At 46.3% G+C, this 17,408-nt stretch overlaps 1 protein-coding gene across 1 annotated transcript; it reads right to left on the reverse strand.

The window, feature by feature from the left end:
- Positions 1–13: 13 nt before the first annotated feature.
- rbm19 (RNA binding motif protein 19) lies at positions 14–14,598 on the reverse strand. The gene is made up of 22 exons (XM_071352909.1): positions 14,449–14,598; positions 13,392–13,574; positions 8,676–8,771; positions 8,398–8,436; positions 8,045–8,243; positions 7,709–7,959; positions 7,415–7,474; positions 7,134–7,284; positions 6,844–7,050; positions 6,633–6,763; positions 6,413–6,537; positions 6,184–6,280; positions 5,959–6,069; positions 5,634–5,834; positions 5,294–5,503; positions 5,124–5,184; positions 4,628–4,707; positions 4,464–4,519; positions 1,009–1,122; positions 786–897; positions 551–671; positions 14–458 (listed from the first exon to the last, which is right to left on the reverse strand). Exons 1-22 carry the CDS (start codon positions 14,482–14,484, stop codon positions 376–378), a joined length of 2,724 nt encoding a protein of 907 aa, XP_071209010.1. The 5' UTR covers positions 14,485–14,598; the 3' UTR covers positions 14–375.
- Between the last annotated feature and the right edge of the window lie 2,810 nt (positions 14,599–17,408).

Raw genomic sequence — 17,408 nt, forward strand, 5'->3', positions numbered from 1 at the left:
CTTAAAGCCACAGTAGCAGATGGGTAACATTTAATTGTTGTGTACAAATAATCCTATCAATCATGTCATCAGAGTCCCATGCATCATCAGAGCTCTCTCACAGACATTCTCTGTCCCGCTTTCTCCTCACACACCCACACCCGTTCCTCGTAACAACAACGCTCTGTCAAAGTCCCTCAGTGTGTTTGAGAGGATTTGCTTGTCAAGGCTTTGCGCAGAATCACTGACAAAATAATTGGATTCTGTCGAGTTCTGGTCTATCTGATTCTTTCTTCTCCTGTCACTCAGGTCCAGATTACGCAGTCACTCCTAACCACATGGGTCGACAGAGCAACAATTGGGGCTGGGTTGGGGTTAGGGTGTGTGGTTGAGAGGTCAGTCATCCTCTGTCCCCCCGACCTCCATCGTCTCCATAATACCCTCCATCACCTCAGCCTTCCGCTTCTTCTTAGGAATGTCTAAGAGAAAGAGAGAGACAGGGACATCAGAGAACAGGTTTCTCAAAACATCAATCTGAAATGTATTACTGTATCTGTACGCTGGGTGTTACCATGGAAATGCTCTGCTGTTTTCCTGCGTAGCGTCTCCACAGTGTCTTCAGCGTCGGCCCACTCTAGAACCAGCCGCCGCCCATACAGATGGGTGCTGTGGCACAGTGCTGAGAATGCTTTCTACAGGGGACACAAGAAATAACAACACCGGTCAACACTACTGTACAGCAACAATACACATTTTAAAGGGGAAACAAGAAATAACACACACCGTGCTCATTCATCCTCACTCACCTTTGCATCCTGTTTGGTGAGGAAGTCTACAAAGCCAAACCCGCGGTGAGCCCCCGTGCCAGTACCGGACGCTTTCTTTGGCAGACGAACAGTCTTCAGCTCCCCAAATGTGCTGGAGGGGATATACATATTATCATCATAAGTGAGTGATGAAAAATGCAATGTCTCAGTGAGAAAGCTCTGAGGATGTGTGTATGTGTGTGCGTATATATATATATATTACCAGAAGAGCTCTCGTATCTCCCTGACTGTGGCCTGGAAGGGGACATTGCGTACAAGGATCTTAGAGCTGGTCTGTTTCCTCTCTGCCTGCTTCTTACGAGACACTACTGCAGACCTATACAAAATAAAAAAATACAAAAAAAATACAAAATACTAACATATCTATAAGGTGTGGCATACAGCAGGTCAGCCACCAGGGAGAGACTCGTCGAGGCCTGGTGACAGACGGAGTATACATCATGAGGCGATGGCTCCATCTGCTGGACGTGCCAGGTCTCGACGGGCTCTCCGGCCAGGACTAATTGGAACTGATTGGGAGCTGGTGAGTAATCAAGGGCTGATTGCTCACCAGCTGTGCAAGGCCCATAAAGCTGCCAGAAGGGCAGCACACAAAGGAGAGTGGGGGAAGAAAGGACTCCCGTATAGTTGAGGACGGTTGCAGAGGTATGTGCAGGGAGATCAGTTTTTGTGCCCGACAGGATACAGCAAGACCCGGAACCCAGAAGACGGTATCCCGGAGAGGGTCTCATGGGGGAGACCTATCCTTTTCTTTTTGATTTATTATTTAAATAAACACCCTTGAAACTGAGCTAATCATACTCTGTCCGATCTGTGTAAACGTCTTGACCAAACCCCCTGGTCTGCCACAAAGGATACATGCTGCATTGTGTCATCATAAGTGCTTATACAGACCATTCAGAAAGTATTCAGACCCCTTCCCCTTTTCCACAATTTGTTACGTTACAGCCTTATTCTAAAATGTATAAAGTAGAACATTATCCCTCATCAATCTACACACAATACCCCATAATGTCAAAGCAAAAACCGGTTTAGACATTTTTGCTAATTTATTAAAAATAAAAGACAGAAATACCTTAATTACATAAATATTTAGACCCTTTGCGATGAGACTCGACATTGAGCTCAGGTGCATCCTGTTAACATGGACCATCCTTGAGATGTTTCTACAACTTGATTGGAGTCCACCTGTGGTAAATTCAATTGATTGGACATGATTTGGAAAGGCACCACTGTTGACAGTGCATGTCAGAGCAAAAACCAAGCCATGAGGTCGAAGGAATTGTCCGTAGAGCTCAGAGACAGGATTGTGTTGACGCACACATCTGGGGAAGGGTATCAAAACATTTTTGCAGCATTGAATGTCCCCAAGAACACAGTGGCCTCCATCATTCTTAAATGGAATACGTTTGGAACCACAATTTTTCTAGAGCTGGCCGCCAGGTCAAACTGAACAATCGGGGTAGAAGGGCCTTGGTCAGGGAGGTGACCAAGAACCCGATGGTCACTCTGATAGAACTCCAGAGTTCCTCTGTGGAGATGGGAGAACATTCCAGAAGGACAATCATCTCTGCAGCACTCCACCTATCAGGTCTTTATGGTAGAGTGGCCAGACGGAAGTACTCTCAGACCATGAGAAACAAGATTCTCTGGTCTGATGAAACCAAAATTGTACTCTTTGGCCTGAATGCCAAGCATCACATCTGAAGGAAACCTGGCACCATACCTACGGTGAAGCATGGTGGTGGCAGCATCATGCTGTGGGGATGTTTTTCAGCAGCAGAGACTGGGAGTCTAGTCAGGATCCAGGGAATGATGAACGGAGCAAAGTACAGAGAGATTCTTGCTGAAAACCTGCTCCAGAGCACTCAGGACCTCAGACTTGGGCAAAGGTTCACCTTCCGACTGGACAAAGACCCTAAGCACACAGCCAAGGCAACGCAGGAGTGGCTTCTGGACAAGTCTCTGAATGTCCTTAAGTGGCCCAGCCAGAGTCCGGACTTGAACCCGCTCAAACATCTCTGGAGAGACCTGAAAATAGCTGTGCAGCAACAATCCCCATTCAACCTGACAGAACTTGAGGATCTGCAGAGAAGAATGGGAGGAACTCTGAAAATACAGGTGTGCCAAGCTTGTAGCATCATACCCAAGAGGACTCGAGGCTGTAATCGCTGCCAAAGGTGCTAAAACACAGTACTGAGTAAAGGGTCTGAATACTTATGTAAATGTTACATTTCCAGTATTACATTTTTAATACATTTGCCAAAATGTCTAAACCTGTTTTTGCTTTGTCATTATGGGGTATCTTTTTATTTTACTTTTATTTAACTAGGCAAGTACGTTAATAACCTCTCTAGGCTAGGGGGCGGTATTTTCACGACCGGATGAAAAGCGTGCCCAAAGTAAACTGCCTGCTACTCAGGCCCAGAAGCTAGGATATGCATATTATTAGTAGATTTGGATAGAAAACTCTGAAGTTTCTAAAACTGTTTGAATGATGTCTGTGAGTATAACAGAACTTATTTGGCAGGCGAAACCCCGAGGACAAACCATCCAGGAAACATTTGAGGTGACAGTGTTTTCAATGGGTTTTCTATGTGGATCTAGATTTCTAAGGCACTTGCTTGCAGTTCCTATCGCTTCCACTGGATGTCAGTCTTTAGAAATTGGTTGATGTTTTTTTTGTGTAATGAAGAAGTAGGGCTGTTCAGACCGAGGGTCGAGTCTAGTGTACTGTTGTGGTTGGGGGGCACGACCTGAAAGCTCACTCCACTTTGTTTTTATCTGCTATTGAACGCAGTTTATCCCGTCTTAAATTGTATTGATTATTTACGTTAAAACATACCTAAAGTTGTATTAGGAAAGTTGTTTGAAATGTTTGGACAAAGATTACAGGTAACTTAGATATTTTGTAGTCATGTTGCGCGAGTTGGAAACTGTGTTTTTCTGGATCAAACGCGCCAAATAAATTGACATTTTGGAGATATAACGACGGAATTAATCGAACAAAAGGACCATTTGTGATGTTTATGGGACATATTGGAGTGCCAACAGAAGAAGCTCTTCAAAGGTAAGGCATGAATTATATCGTTATTTCTGAGTTTTGTGTCACGCTTGGCGGGATGAAATATGATTGTCTGTGTTTGTTTGATGGGAGGCTGTCCTCAGATAATAGCATGGTTTGCTTTCGCCGTAAAGCCTTTTTGAAATCTGACACGGTGGCTGGATTAACAAGAAGTAAAGCTTTAATTTGGTGTATTGCACTTGTGATTGTATGAAAGTTAAATATTTCTAATAATTTAATTTGGCGCTCTGCCATTTCACAGGATGTTGTTAAATCGATCCCGTTAACGAGATTTGATCCCTAAGAAGTGGTTAAGAACAAATTCTTATTTTCAATGACGGGGCAGAATGCCACATTTTTACCTTGTCAGCTCAGGAATTCGATCTTGCAACCTTTTGGTTACTAGTCCAACACTCTATTCCCTGTAGAGGGAATTTTTTTCTCCCATTCAATTCAGAAAAAGGCTATACCGTAACCAAATGTGGAAAAAGTCAAGGGGTTTGAATACTTTTCGAACGCACTGTAATTACTCCTATCAGTTTGTTGTTAATTAATGTAACCATGTATGATATTAGTATGATGGAGTGACTCACTTGGTGGCTCTCTCAGACACTTTCAATTCCAACTGGTGGTCATCCACACTGCAATGCTTAGAGAAAGAAGAGAGATGGGGGGATGAGAGAGACAGAAAGAGGTGTGAGGTCAGTATCTATAGGTGTAGAGGTTTAAGGTTAAGGATCAGGGCTAGGGTCAATACCTGAAGCTGCCTTATGGCCTTCTCTGCTGCCTTCTGTGTCCGATAGGTGACAAAGCCATACCCCATGGACAACAGCTGACCTACAGGGACAAAACAGCACAGACATCACTGAACCTCACAAATGTTCAATTTATGCTTGATCCGAAAATGTGGTCGGAGACTGACGCAATTGCTGAGCCTCCGGAGGCACACAGAGGCCAAATTGAGCGCCGTTCCACATTGCTGTGCACCTCCCAAATGTATGTAACAATGCAGAGGGCTTTGTATAGCTCCGCATTGAAATGATTTGATTGACAGTAGGTGGGGCGAGAGGTCCTGTATAAACACAAACTCACGCCCTTGACAACTTCCCTCACAACAGCTCTGCGCTGCTCTGCAAATTGCAAGAAGTATCAACGCCCTGACTTCTGCAGAGGCCGTATAACCATAAATGCTGCACGGCCAATGCAGACGTGGGATTGACCACGCAGCGCCTTTAAAATGTCATGTTCAGTACCGGTCTTGTCTTTTTTCTTGGAGATGGTGCAGGTTTTCAATGTGCCACATTTGGAGAAGGTCTATAGAAAGACACAAACCAAAAACATGAATCATTCAACAAAACTTCCGACCTAACTGCATCCTCTGACTCACTCATCCTCTATTCCTCATCACTAACGCTAACCCTACCTCACGCAATGTCTCCTCTGTTGTGGTGAAGTTGAGGTTCTTGATGAAGAGGGTGGATCCCAGTGCTTCCTCCTCCTCCTCCTCCTCCTCTTCCTCCTGTGCTGAGGTTTTGGTGGTGGGCTCCGGATCTGGTGTAAGTATCTTGCTAGGCATGGCTGCTGAGAATACTCCTGTAGGCGCCCACTCCAAATATAGGGGGACATGCTGGAACTAGAGAGTGAGGCAGTATATGTTACAGTATACTCCTCTGAACGGGACCATGGTCTTCCTCAGACAGCGTTCTATTTTTACATTATATAGGCCACATTTGTATGGAACGAACACACACGCACACACACACCTTGCTGTATGCCAGTCTAGTGAAGGCTTGTTTGGCCTCAGTGGGTTCCAGGTATTCTATGACAGCAGTCAAGCCTGCAGGCGGCAGCAGCACTCTACCCAGGGTGCCATGCGGCGAGAACAGTTCCTCCAGGTTCTCCACCGTCACTCCCGCTGGAAGATTCTTCACCAGGAACACAGACATGCTACGAGGCCCCGCCGCCTAAACACACAGACACAAATAACCGGAATCCAAAATTATAACTTTAAATAATGTTCTAAACTTTATATAATGTTATGTTCTTTATGCACGGTTAGCACATCCTAGAGAGTGTTTTACAACATACCTGACTGAAGGAGTCCAGACAAACGTGGTTGTCCAACAGGAACTGTCGAGTCTCCTGGACAATTTGAGTCTCTCCTAAAGCCATCCTCACTGCTACACTTCCCTTAGACTCCTGAGAGAGAATCACATCATTAAAGATGATTGGGTAGAGGGTGGGGGAAAGGTGTATTCGGTGGTAAGGGGAGACGGGTAAAAGGTGCCGAGGAGACAGGAGAGTAGAACTCACATGGTCCAGGACTTGGCTCTTGGTGGTGTTGTATTTTTCAGCGATAGCATCTGCAACAGCACTGGTGCCCAGAAACAGGGTGTTCCAGTTATGGGAGCTGTAGAGGGACAAACATCACAATGTGAACAAACACAAAAAGGCAATAAGATTACTGGACAATTCCAGTACTGGAATTTAGAGATATTTTAAATTTTAAACTAAGGAGAGATATCTTTAGACTGTAACTGACCTGGTACTACTGGCTTTGTTCTTGGCGTCTTTCTGACGTTTGTAGGAGGAGGAGCCTGGGCCAGAGTGGGCGGAATCAGCCTTTTCCTTCTTCAGAGTGGATGGAAGCAGGTGCAGCATCCTGCCCTGAGAGAAAGAGATGGGGGTATAGAAGATGAGAGGTTAGATGTTACAGGTTAAAGGTCAGAAACACACGATGGGTAAGGGTGTGAGATTAGTACCTGGAATATGTGTCCATCTAGCTGAGCCAGTGCCGTCACTGCATTCTCAGGGATCATGTAAGAGACGAAGGCATATCCTTTAGGCTTCTTGGTCAGATTGTCGATGGGGAAAACCACTTCAGCCAGAGGACCTGTAACACAGGCTGAGGGGTCAGGGGTGTGTGTGAACTCCTGTTCAGTGCAGGTACACAGTATGTGTGTGTGTGCGCACCGTGCTTGGAGAATAGGTCTTGGAGCTCCTCTTCTGTACAAGTGTAGGGCAGGTTCCTTATGAAGAGTCTTCCTGACTCTGCAACATCTTCCTCTTCCTCATCATCCTTCAGCTCCCTGGTGAAGCTCCTCTCGCTCCCTTTCTCCCGCCTCGCCGCGCGCCCCTCACCCCTCACACTTGTCCGAAAAACCTCAATATAGCGCCCCCCTTAGGACAAACAAACACAATACATGTCTCCATATTCTCAGTGAGGAAACCAACATGCACACCCACAACAGTCTGATTCTCACCCATGTAATCTTTGTTCTTCTTCAGAGCCTTTTCAACCTCTTCTTCTGACCGCATGTCCACATATATATACCCGGTTTTGTTGCCAGTGGCGTTCTTGATAATTCGAATGGCTGCAGGCTTCAGAGGAGTCATGAACTCTCGTACTTGTTGCTGTTGATTTCACACATTAACAACCCAAGAAGTCATACATAAACAACTGCATCATAATAGAAGGACACATCTCCCTTTTCCCACTCATCTGAACTCATCACACCCCATGCCCAAACACCCACACACTTACCTCTTTGACATTGAAGGGACATCCTCTCAGCTTCACTGTGAACTCAGTGGTGGGCTCAGTCTGTGGAACACAGAGAGATAGACACACACACACACACACACACATATTTTACCAAAGGGAATAAGGCAATGAAAACCCTCAACCTTAATTGCACTGTCAGAATGTTACACCATTATGCTGTTTTAACTGCTAACCTCCATCAGTTCGATTAAGGTTGGATTTGAGGTCAAATATACAATCCCAAGATTTGAGGGTCAGTGGTGCTAGGGGTTAAAGGTTAGGAGTCTGCCCTACCTCCTGCTGTTTGCCAGGCTTGCCCTGGCTTTGATCCAGTGAAGAGGCTGGTGCTGTGGCCCTCTGGATACAGTCTCTGTCCCTACTCTCATAGGCACCATCTGTCTGCTGCACAGCGGCAGGCTCGTCTTCCGCATCTTCATCCTCATCGTCATTGTTCTCCTCCACAGCAGCACCCTCTGTATGTGCCACTTTGGAGCGCAGGTACTCCATATCAGACAGGCCAGACTTCAGAGCCTCCTTATCAGCACCTGACAGTGAAAACACACCGTTTACACACACAGATCCTTACCGGCATCTGTCAGACAAAGGGTCTATGTAGGCATGTGTACCTACCCTGGTCTTCCTCCTCCTCCTCCTCATCTGACTCGTCAAAGTTAAGGTAATCATCGGAGGCAGGCTTCTTCTCCTGACTCCTCCCCTGTCCGGTCTCGGGGGCTGCTGATTGGGGCAGAGTGTCGTTGGCCCAGGTAGACGCCTGGTTGCGGTTCTGATGCACTGACACAAACTCCTGGAAACCCTCGTCATCCTCCAGCTGACACACACAGACACACGAGTTTAAACAGAAACAATATTAAACAGATCACCAGAATGTCAAGGAAGACAATAATTGTCAACACTTCAGGCATTTGCGATATCTTACATGCCATCCATAGTGTATTTCCTCTGCCAGGCAGACATGGACTTACTTTGCCTAGAATACTGGGGGATTCCTTTTTCTTCTTCTCCTGGTGGAAAAAACACACAAGAGAAAAATGTAAGAATAGATATCTCACAACAATTCAGCACAAAATACATCATAGTATATACCCTGTTATTATGGTACATCAACACCCAATATAATAACTCCCAAATGTTACCCAGGACCCTGTGTGTAGACATGACCAGAAGATGAAGGGAACATCTCATGGTGTGAAGCATTCAAAAACATTAACCACTTGACTGCAGCCCTATCCTTATACTGTACCTTGTTATTCTCCCTGGGGGCTGTGGCTGGACCACGGGAGTGTTTACTCCAGGCTCTGGCCTTAGTGGGGTCCCCAAACGACTTGCACATCTCCACCTGGGCAAAAGCACAACACACACTATCAGAGAAGACGATGGCATTATCTGTCAACCAGGCTAGCGAATCCAATTTGGCATACAATCTGTGATTGGCTAGCTGTCCATCTCACCACTACTCAGGAGTATGGGTGGCTAACTGTCCATCTCACCACTACTCAGGAGTATGGGTGGCTAGCTGTCCATCTCACCACTACTCAGGAGTATGGGTGGCTAGCTGTCCATCTCACCACTACTCAGGAGTATGGGTGGCTAGCTGTCCATCTCACCACTACTCAGGAGTATGGGTGGCTAACTGTCCATCTCACCACTACTCAGGAGTATGGGTGGCTAGCTGTCCATCTCACCACTACTCAGGAGTATGGGTGGCTAGCTGTCCATCTCACCACTACTCAGGAGTATGGGTGGCTAACTGTCCATCTCACCACTACTCAGGAGTATGGGTGGCTAGCTGTCCATCTCACCACTACTCAGGAGTATGGGTGGCTAGCTGTCCATCTCACCACTACTCAGGAGTATGGGTGGCTAGCTGTCCATCTCACCACTACTCAGGAGTATGGGTGGCTAGCTGTCCATCTCACCACTACTCAGGAGTATGGGTGGCTAACTGTCCATCTCACCACTACTCAGGAGTATTGGTGGCTAACTGTCCATCTCACCACTACTCAGGAGTATGGGTGGCTAGCTGTCCATCTCACCACTACTCAGGAGTATGGGTGGCTAACTGTCCATCTCACCACTACTCAGGAGTATGGGTGGCTAGCTGTCCATCTCACCACTACTCAGGAGTATGGGTGGCTAGCTGTCCATCTCACCACTACTCAGGAGTATGGGTGGCTAGCTGTCCATCTCACCACTACTCAGGAGTATGGGTGGCTAGCTGTCCATCTCACCACTACTCAGGAGTATGGGTGGCTAACTGTCCATCTCACCACTACTCAGGAGTATGGGTGGCTAGCTGTCCATCTCACCACTACTCAGGAGTATGGGTGGCTAGCTGTCCATCTCACCACTACTCAGGAGTATGGGTGGCTAACTGTCCATCTCACCACTACTCAGGAGTATGGGTGGCTAGCTGTCCATCTCACCACTACTCAGGAGTATGGGTGGCTAACTGTCCATCTCACCACTACTCAGGAGTATGGGTGGCTAGCTGTCCATCTCACCACTACTCAGGAGTATGGGTGGCTAGCTGTCCATCTCACCACTACTCAGGAGTATGGGTGGCTAACTGTCCATCTCACCACTACTCAGGAGTATGGGTGGCTAGCTGTCCATCTCACCACTACTCAGGAGTATGGGTGGCTAACTGTCCATCTCACCACTACTCAGGAGTATGGGTGGCTAGCTGTCCATCTCACCACTACTCAGGAGTATGGGTGGCTAGCTGTCCATCTCACCACTACTCAGGAGTATGGGTGGCTAGCTGTCCATCTCACCACTACTCAGGAGTATGGGTGGCTAGCTGTCCATCTCACCACTACTCAGGAGTATGGGTGGCTAGCTGTCCATCTCACCACTACTCAGGAGTATGGGTGGCTAACTGTCCATCTCACCACTACTCAGGAGTATGGGTGGCTAGCTGTCCATCTCACCACTACTCAGGAGTATGGGTGGCTAGCTGTCCATCTCACCACTACTCAGGAGTATGGGTGGCTAGCTGTCCATCTCACCACTACTCAGGAGTATGGGTGGCTAGCTGTCCATCTCACCACTACTCAGGAGTATGGGTGGCTAACTGTCCATCTCACCACTACTCAGGAGTATGGGTGGCTAGCTGTCCATCTCACCACTACTCAGGAGTATGGGTGGCTAGCTGTCCATCTCACCACTACTCAGGAGTATGGGTGGCTAACTGTCCATCTCACCACTACTCAGGAGTATGGGTGGCTAGCTGTCCATCTCACCACTACTCAGGAGTATGGGTGGCTAACTGTCCATCTCACCACTACTCAGGAGTATGGGTGGCTAACTGTCCATCTCACCACTACTCAGGAGTATGGGTGGCTAGCTGTCCATCTCACCACTACTCAGGAGTATGGGTGGCTAGCTGTCCATCTCACCACTACTCAGGAGTATGGGTGGCTAACTGTCCATCTCACCACTACTCAGGAGTATGGGTGGCTAGCTGTCCATCTCACCACTACTCAGGAGTATGGGTGGCTAACTGTCCATCTCACCACTACTCAGGAGTATGGGTGGCTAACTGTCCATCTCACCACTACTCAGGAGTATGGGTGGCTAGCTGTCCATCTCACCACTACTCAGGAGTATGGGTGGCTAGCTGTCCATCTCACCACTACTCAGGAGTATGGGTGGCTAGCTGTCCATCTCACCACTACTCAGGAGTATGGGTGGCTAGCTGTCCATCTCACCACTACTCAGGAGTATGGGTGGCTAGCTGTCCATCTCACCACTACTCAGGAGTATGGGTGGCTAACTGTCCATCTCACCACTACTCAGGAGTATGGGTGGCTAGCTGTCCATCTCACCACTACTCAGGAGTATGGGTGGCTAGCTGTCCATCTCACCACTACTCAGGAGTATGGGTGGCTAGCTGTCCATCTCACCACTACTCAGGAGTATGGGTGGCTAGCTGTCCATCTCACCACTACTCAGGAGTATGGGTGGCTAACTGTCCATCTCACCACTACTCAGGAGTATGGGTGGCTAGCTGTCCATCTCACCACTACTCAGGAGTATGGGTGGCTAGCTGTCCATCTCACCACTACTCAGGAGTATGGGTGGCTAACTGTCCATCTCACCACTACTCAGGAGTATGGGTGGCTAGCTGTCCATCTCACCACTACTCAGGAGTATGGGTGGCTAACTGTCCATCTCACCACTACTCAGGAGTATGGGTGGCTAGCTGTCCATCTCACCACTACTCAGGAGTATGGGTGGCTAGCTGTCCATCTCACCACTACTCAGGAGTATGGGTGGCTAACTGTCCATCTCACCACTACTCAGGAGTATGGGTGGCTAGCTGTCCATCTCACCACTACTCAGGAGTATGGGTGGCTAACTGTCCATCTCACCACTACTCAGGAGTATGGGTGGCTAGCTGTCCATCTCACCACTACTCAGGAGTATGGGTGGCTAGCTGTCCATCTCACCACTACTCAGGAGTATGGGTGGCTAGCTGTCCATCTCACCACTACTCAGGAGTATGGGTGGCTAGCTGTCCATCTCACCACTACTCAGGAGTATGGGTGGCTAGCTGTCCATCTCACCACTACTCAGGAGTATGGGTGGCTAGCTGTCCATCTCACCACTACTCAGGAGTATGGGTGGCTAGCTGTCCATCTCACCACTACTCAGGAGTATGGGTGGCTAACTGTCCATCTCACCACTACTCAGGAGTATGGGTGGCTAGCTGTCCATCTCACCACTACTCAGGAGTATGGGTGGCTAACTGTCCATCTCACCACTACTCAGGAGTATGGGTGGCTAACTGTCCATCTCACCACTACTCAGGAGTGTGGGTGGCTAACTGTCTCACCGTTACTCAGGAGTATGGGTGGCTAGCTGTCCATCTCACCACTACTCAGGAGTATGGGTGGCTAACTGTCTCACCGTTACTCAGGAGTATGGGTGGCTAGCTGTCCATCTCACCACTACTCAGGAGTATGGGTGGCTAGCTGTCCAGCTAGCTGTCCATCTCACCACTACTCAGGAGTATGGGTGGCTAACTGTCCATCTCACCACTACTCAGGAGTATGGGTGGCTAGCTGTCCATCTCACCACTACTCAGGAGTATGGGTGGCTAGCTGTCCATCTCACCACTACTCAGGAGTATGGGTGGCTAGCTGTCCATCTCACCACTACTCAGGAGTATGGGTGGCTAGCTGTCCATCTCACCACTACTCAGGAGTATGGGTGGCTAGCTGTCCATCTCACCACTACTCAGGAGTATGGGTGGCTAACTGTCCATCTCACCACTACTCAGGAGTATGGGTGGCTAGCTGTCCATCTCACCACTACTCAGGAGTATGGGTGGCTAACTGTCCATCTCACCACTACTCAGGAGTATGGGTGGCTAACTGTCCATCTCACCACTACTCAGGAGTGTGGGTGGCTAACTGTCTCACCGTTACTCAGGAGTATGGGTGGCTAGCTGTCCATCTCACCACTACTCAGGAGTATGGGTGGCTAACTGTCTCACCGTTACTCAGGAGTATGGGTGGCTAGCTGTCCATCTCACCACTACTCAGGAGTATGGGTGGCTAGCTGTCCAGCTAGCTGTCCATCTCACCACTACTCAGGAGTATGGGTGGCTAACTGTCCATCTCACCACTACTCAGGAGTATGGGTGGCTAACTGTCTCACCGTTACTCAGGAGTATGGGTGGCTAGCTGTCTCACCGTTACTCAGGAGTATGGGTGGCTAGCTGTCCATCTCACCACTACTCAGGAGTATGGGTGGCTAACTGTCTCACCGTTACTCAGGAGTATGGGTGGCTAGCTGTCCATCTCACCACTACTCAGGAGTATGGGTGGCTAACTGTCTCACCGTTACTCAGGAGTATGGGTGGCTAGCTGTCCATCTCACCACTACTCAGGAGTATGGGTGGCTAACTGTCTCACCGTTACTCAGGAGTATGGGTGGCTAACTGTCTCACCGTTACTCTGGACGTGTCCACAAAGCTTTTATTGAAATGCTTCAGCGCCTTGTCCGCATCCTCCTCAGTCTTGAAGCCCACAAATCCAAACTTGCGGAACTTGCCCTCCTTGGTGAACTTCAGGCCGCAGTCTGTCAATGTTCCGAAGGCGGCAAACATCTCCTTGAACCGCTCCTCCTTCATCTGCAGGCAAAGCTCGTCATTAGTAACTTAAACTCAGTTTAAAAAACCCTGAATAACAAATCAACCCAGACCTAGCCACTACTCCATCGGCACTTGTGGAGAAAACATCTAAGAGGATTGATAACTCCACTTGGCCTATCAGCAGGCAAGATGGAGCTACCACTTCATAGTTACATACATTATTATATCCTTTCAGATACCCAAGTGCCTAAGAGGGTAGGGACTAGAAGTTCATTTTGAACTAAGGGTAAACGTAAACTCGATCATTAACTAAACTTAGGTTTAGTAAATTCAGTCACAAACGTAAGCCAAACTCATCTCCAGTTTACCACACATTAGCCCCTGTAATTCAAGAACGAAATTGTAGATACAATTATTTGCTGTGTAGTTTTAGCCCTTTACGTTTAGCTTAGATTTGTAGCTCCACTCCATCTGAACCAGTACCATAAATTCAATATCATTAACCTGATCTGCAAACGTAACAATGACAAAATACGTTCGGTAATCAAAACATTGACTTTCGCTATTACGCACGGTATATGTACATCAACAAAATGTATGTATAAAAAGTATTGTTTTTGACCAAGTGGGCAAATTACTCATTACTGCCACGCAGGTCGGCTGATCCAGCAGCAGCACAGTAACCCGAAAAATCATTGATATTTAAATAATACATTTTTTAGAAGTACATAACGGCAGTAATGACGATGACCGAACGTATTTGAACATTATCAAGTTTGCAGAGGTTATTATTGGGACTTTGAATTAAAGGATCCTGGGCGTCAGAAAAGATCTCGTCATATTCGTCTTCTCAAGCCCAGATACTGGTTCAAACTCCATCCTCCATTCAACAACACATTCTAACATAACTTGCCCCGTTTGGAAGGTTTTTGACGATTAATCTCGACATTTTTGGAAACCTAAATCCCGTCTAAACACTGAAATAAAGCGAAATATATATGTCAACAAACACGCGTGGACATCTGTCTTGGTGGGCATTGGTAACCTGGAAACATTTAGCAGAATCATGTGGAATCACTTCCGTGTCAATTACAAAGAATCTTCAGTCTTCAAAATAAAAGTCCTTACCGAAAGATGTGTGCTGTACATTGGCATTAATAGTTTGAATTCACATCACTGGCTGTCCGTGGGCAACAGTGGGCTACATTACCTATTTTTCAGTCAATATACCACAACAAAATACATAATTTATTTGAACCCTGGACCCTCAGATTCAAAGTCTTTAGCTCTACCGACAGGTGGCGCCAGCGCCATCTGGGCGCGCGTGTTGAAAGGATATTTCCTGTTTGACCGAGAACAACCATGACCGGGGTTGTCATGTCAGTAGTTTTAGGCTACTTTGAAAAAGTATTGGTCGCGGGATGAGTGTCAGTTTTTGGGTCTCGGGCGCTGCGCGAGTGGAAATTTGAAATGGAAGTTATGGAACTCCCTCACATACTTCTGTTATGTGGAAAGGTCCACAATGAAACTGACAGTAAATGTGGAAAATTATACATTTGCATCTGTTGGCCATCAAGTAGCCTATTCTATGCAATTGTAGGCTACTCTAGCCTAACATTTGATACAATAAATGTTGAAATGAAGATATGACTAGTCCTTGCAAATCCATTTGTGCCACTTGTGTAGCCTACCCAGAGGAGCTTGCAAACGGATTTAATGAATAACCTATATTTTGTTATAACCAGTTTGTTGTTATAGCCTTGTGTTATTATGCAATTATTAAAGGCCATGGCTAATTAAATCTAAAGTTATCATTTGAGATCATGGTCACAGCTGGAGCTCTATCCTAATTGCCGATCAGCTGTTAGAATGCATTAGATTGATGTAACAATCAGTTATATTTGGCTACAGGTAAAAAAATAAACACTGTGTTGTTGACAATCACATTCAGTTCATATCCATATGATTAATATTTGATTGATTTAAATTATGACCCATCCTCAGTAGCCTATTCGAGCAGGCTATTTGGCAACACAAGTGCATCTTACCTCGAAATAGCTTTGCTATTAATGTTGAATAAATTAGTCCGTAAATTTGAAATAAGCAAGTTGCGAAATCGTTCAGTCTACATCTTACCTACATCTTGCCTAGCCTACCTGAAATTAGACGTAGACCTATCAGGGGCTATAGGCTACTTGTATCTAGCTAAGCAAACCATGGCAAAGTTTAGCCTAACATTTGTTTTTTTAAGTTTGTCCAAGTGTTTCTTGCGCAGAGATTGAGATCATCTGTCCAACTTTCATTTTAAATTTTTTTTAATTTCACCTTTATTTAACCATGTAGGCTAGTTGAGAACAAGTTCTCATTTACAACTGCGACCTGGCCAAGATAAAGCAAAGCAGTTTGACACATACAACAACAGAGTTACACATGGAATAAACAAACATACAGTCAATAATACAGTAGAAAAAGTCTATAAACAGTGTTTGCAAATGAGGTAAGATAAGGGAGGTAAGGCAATAAATAGGCCATGGTGGCGAAGTAATTACAGTATAGCAATTAAACACTGGAGTGATAGATGTGCAAAAGATGAGTGTGCAAGTAGAGATACTGGGGTGCAAAGGAGCAAAATAAATAAAATAAATAACAGTATGGGGATGAGGTAGTTGGATGGGCTATTTACAGATGGGCTATGTACAGGTGCAGTGATCTGTGAGCTGCTCTGACAGCTGGTGCTTAAAGTTAGTGAGGGAGATGAGTCTCAAGCTTCAGTAATTTTTGTAGTTCGTTCCAGTCATTGGCAGCAGAGAACTGGAAGGAAAGGCGGCCAAAGAGGAATTGGCTTTGGGTGTGACCAGTGAAATATACCTGCTGGAGCGTGTGCTACGGGTGGGTGAGCTGAGATAAGGCAGGGCTTTACCTATCAAAGACTTGTAGATGACCTGGAGCCAGTGGGTTTGGCGACGAATATGAAGCGAGGGCCAGCCAACTGGAGCGTACAGGTCGCAGTGGTGGGTAGTATATGGCGCTTTGGTGACAAAACGGATGGCACTGTGATAGACTGCATCCAGTTTGCTGAGTAGAGTGTTGGAGGCTATTTTGTAAATGACATCGCCCTTATACATCGTCAGTTTTACGAGGGTATGTTTGGCAGCATGAGTGAAGGAGGCTTTGTTTGCGAAATTGGATGCCGATTCTAGATTTAATTTTGGATTGGAGATGCTTATTGTGAGTCTGGAAGGAGAGTTTACAGTCTAACCAGACACCTAGGTATTTGTAGTTGTCCACATATTCTAAGTCAGAACCGTCCAGAGTAGTGATGCTGGACGGGCGGGCAGCTTGGGAGTGACTGGATACTGCCCATAGCTGTGGTATATTGGCCATATACCACACACCACCGTACCTTATTGCTTAATCATAGCATTCAAACGAGTTAAATCGACATCCATTTATGGAAAATGAACTGGGGAGTTTAATAAGGGCAAATTATTTTCTCTTATATTCCATTTAATTTATTAAGTCACGTTAGCTCGCAATAATAATTATTTTGATGGAGAACCACATTTTGATTCTTATGTTGTTACAAGTTACGTCGATATTACTTCTTAATTCACTTGATAACGTTATGGAAAATGGGTTTATTGGATATAGGCAGAAGACTTAAAACGTTAAGTTGATCGATCCCGTGGAGGGAGGAGCTGATTTTTTGTAAATGACAGTAAAACATTATTTTGATGACTATAACATGTGTCGGAACCTTCAATTCTTGAACATTTTCTCAACACTCACCCGCTCAGGCAAATTTGCAGAACTAATAAACTTGTAACCAAATCAGATCTCATTTACATTACATTTAAGTCATTTAGCAGACGC

Source organism: Salvelinus alpinus, chromosome 19, assembly GCF_045679555.1.
Source record: "Salvelinus alpinus chromosome 19, SLU_Salpinus.1, whole genome shotgun sequence".
NCBI lineage: Eukaryota > Metazoa > Chordata > Actinopteri > Salmoniformes > Salmonidae > Salvelinus > Salvelinus alpinus.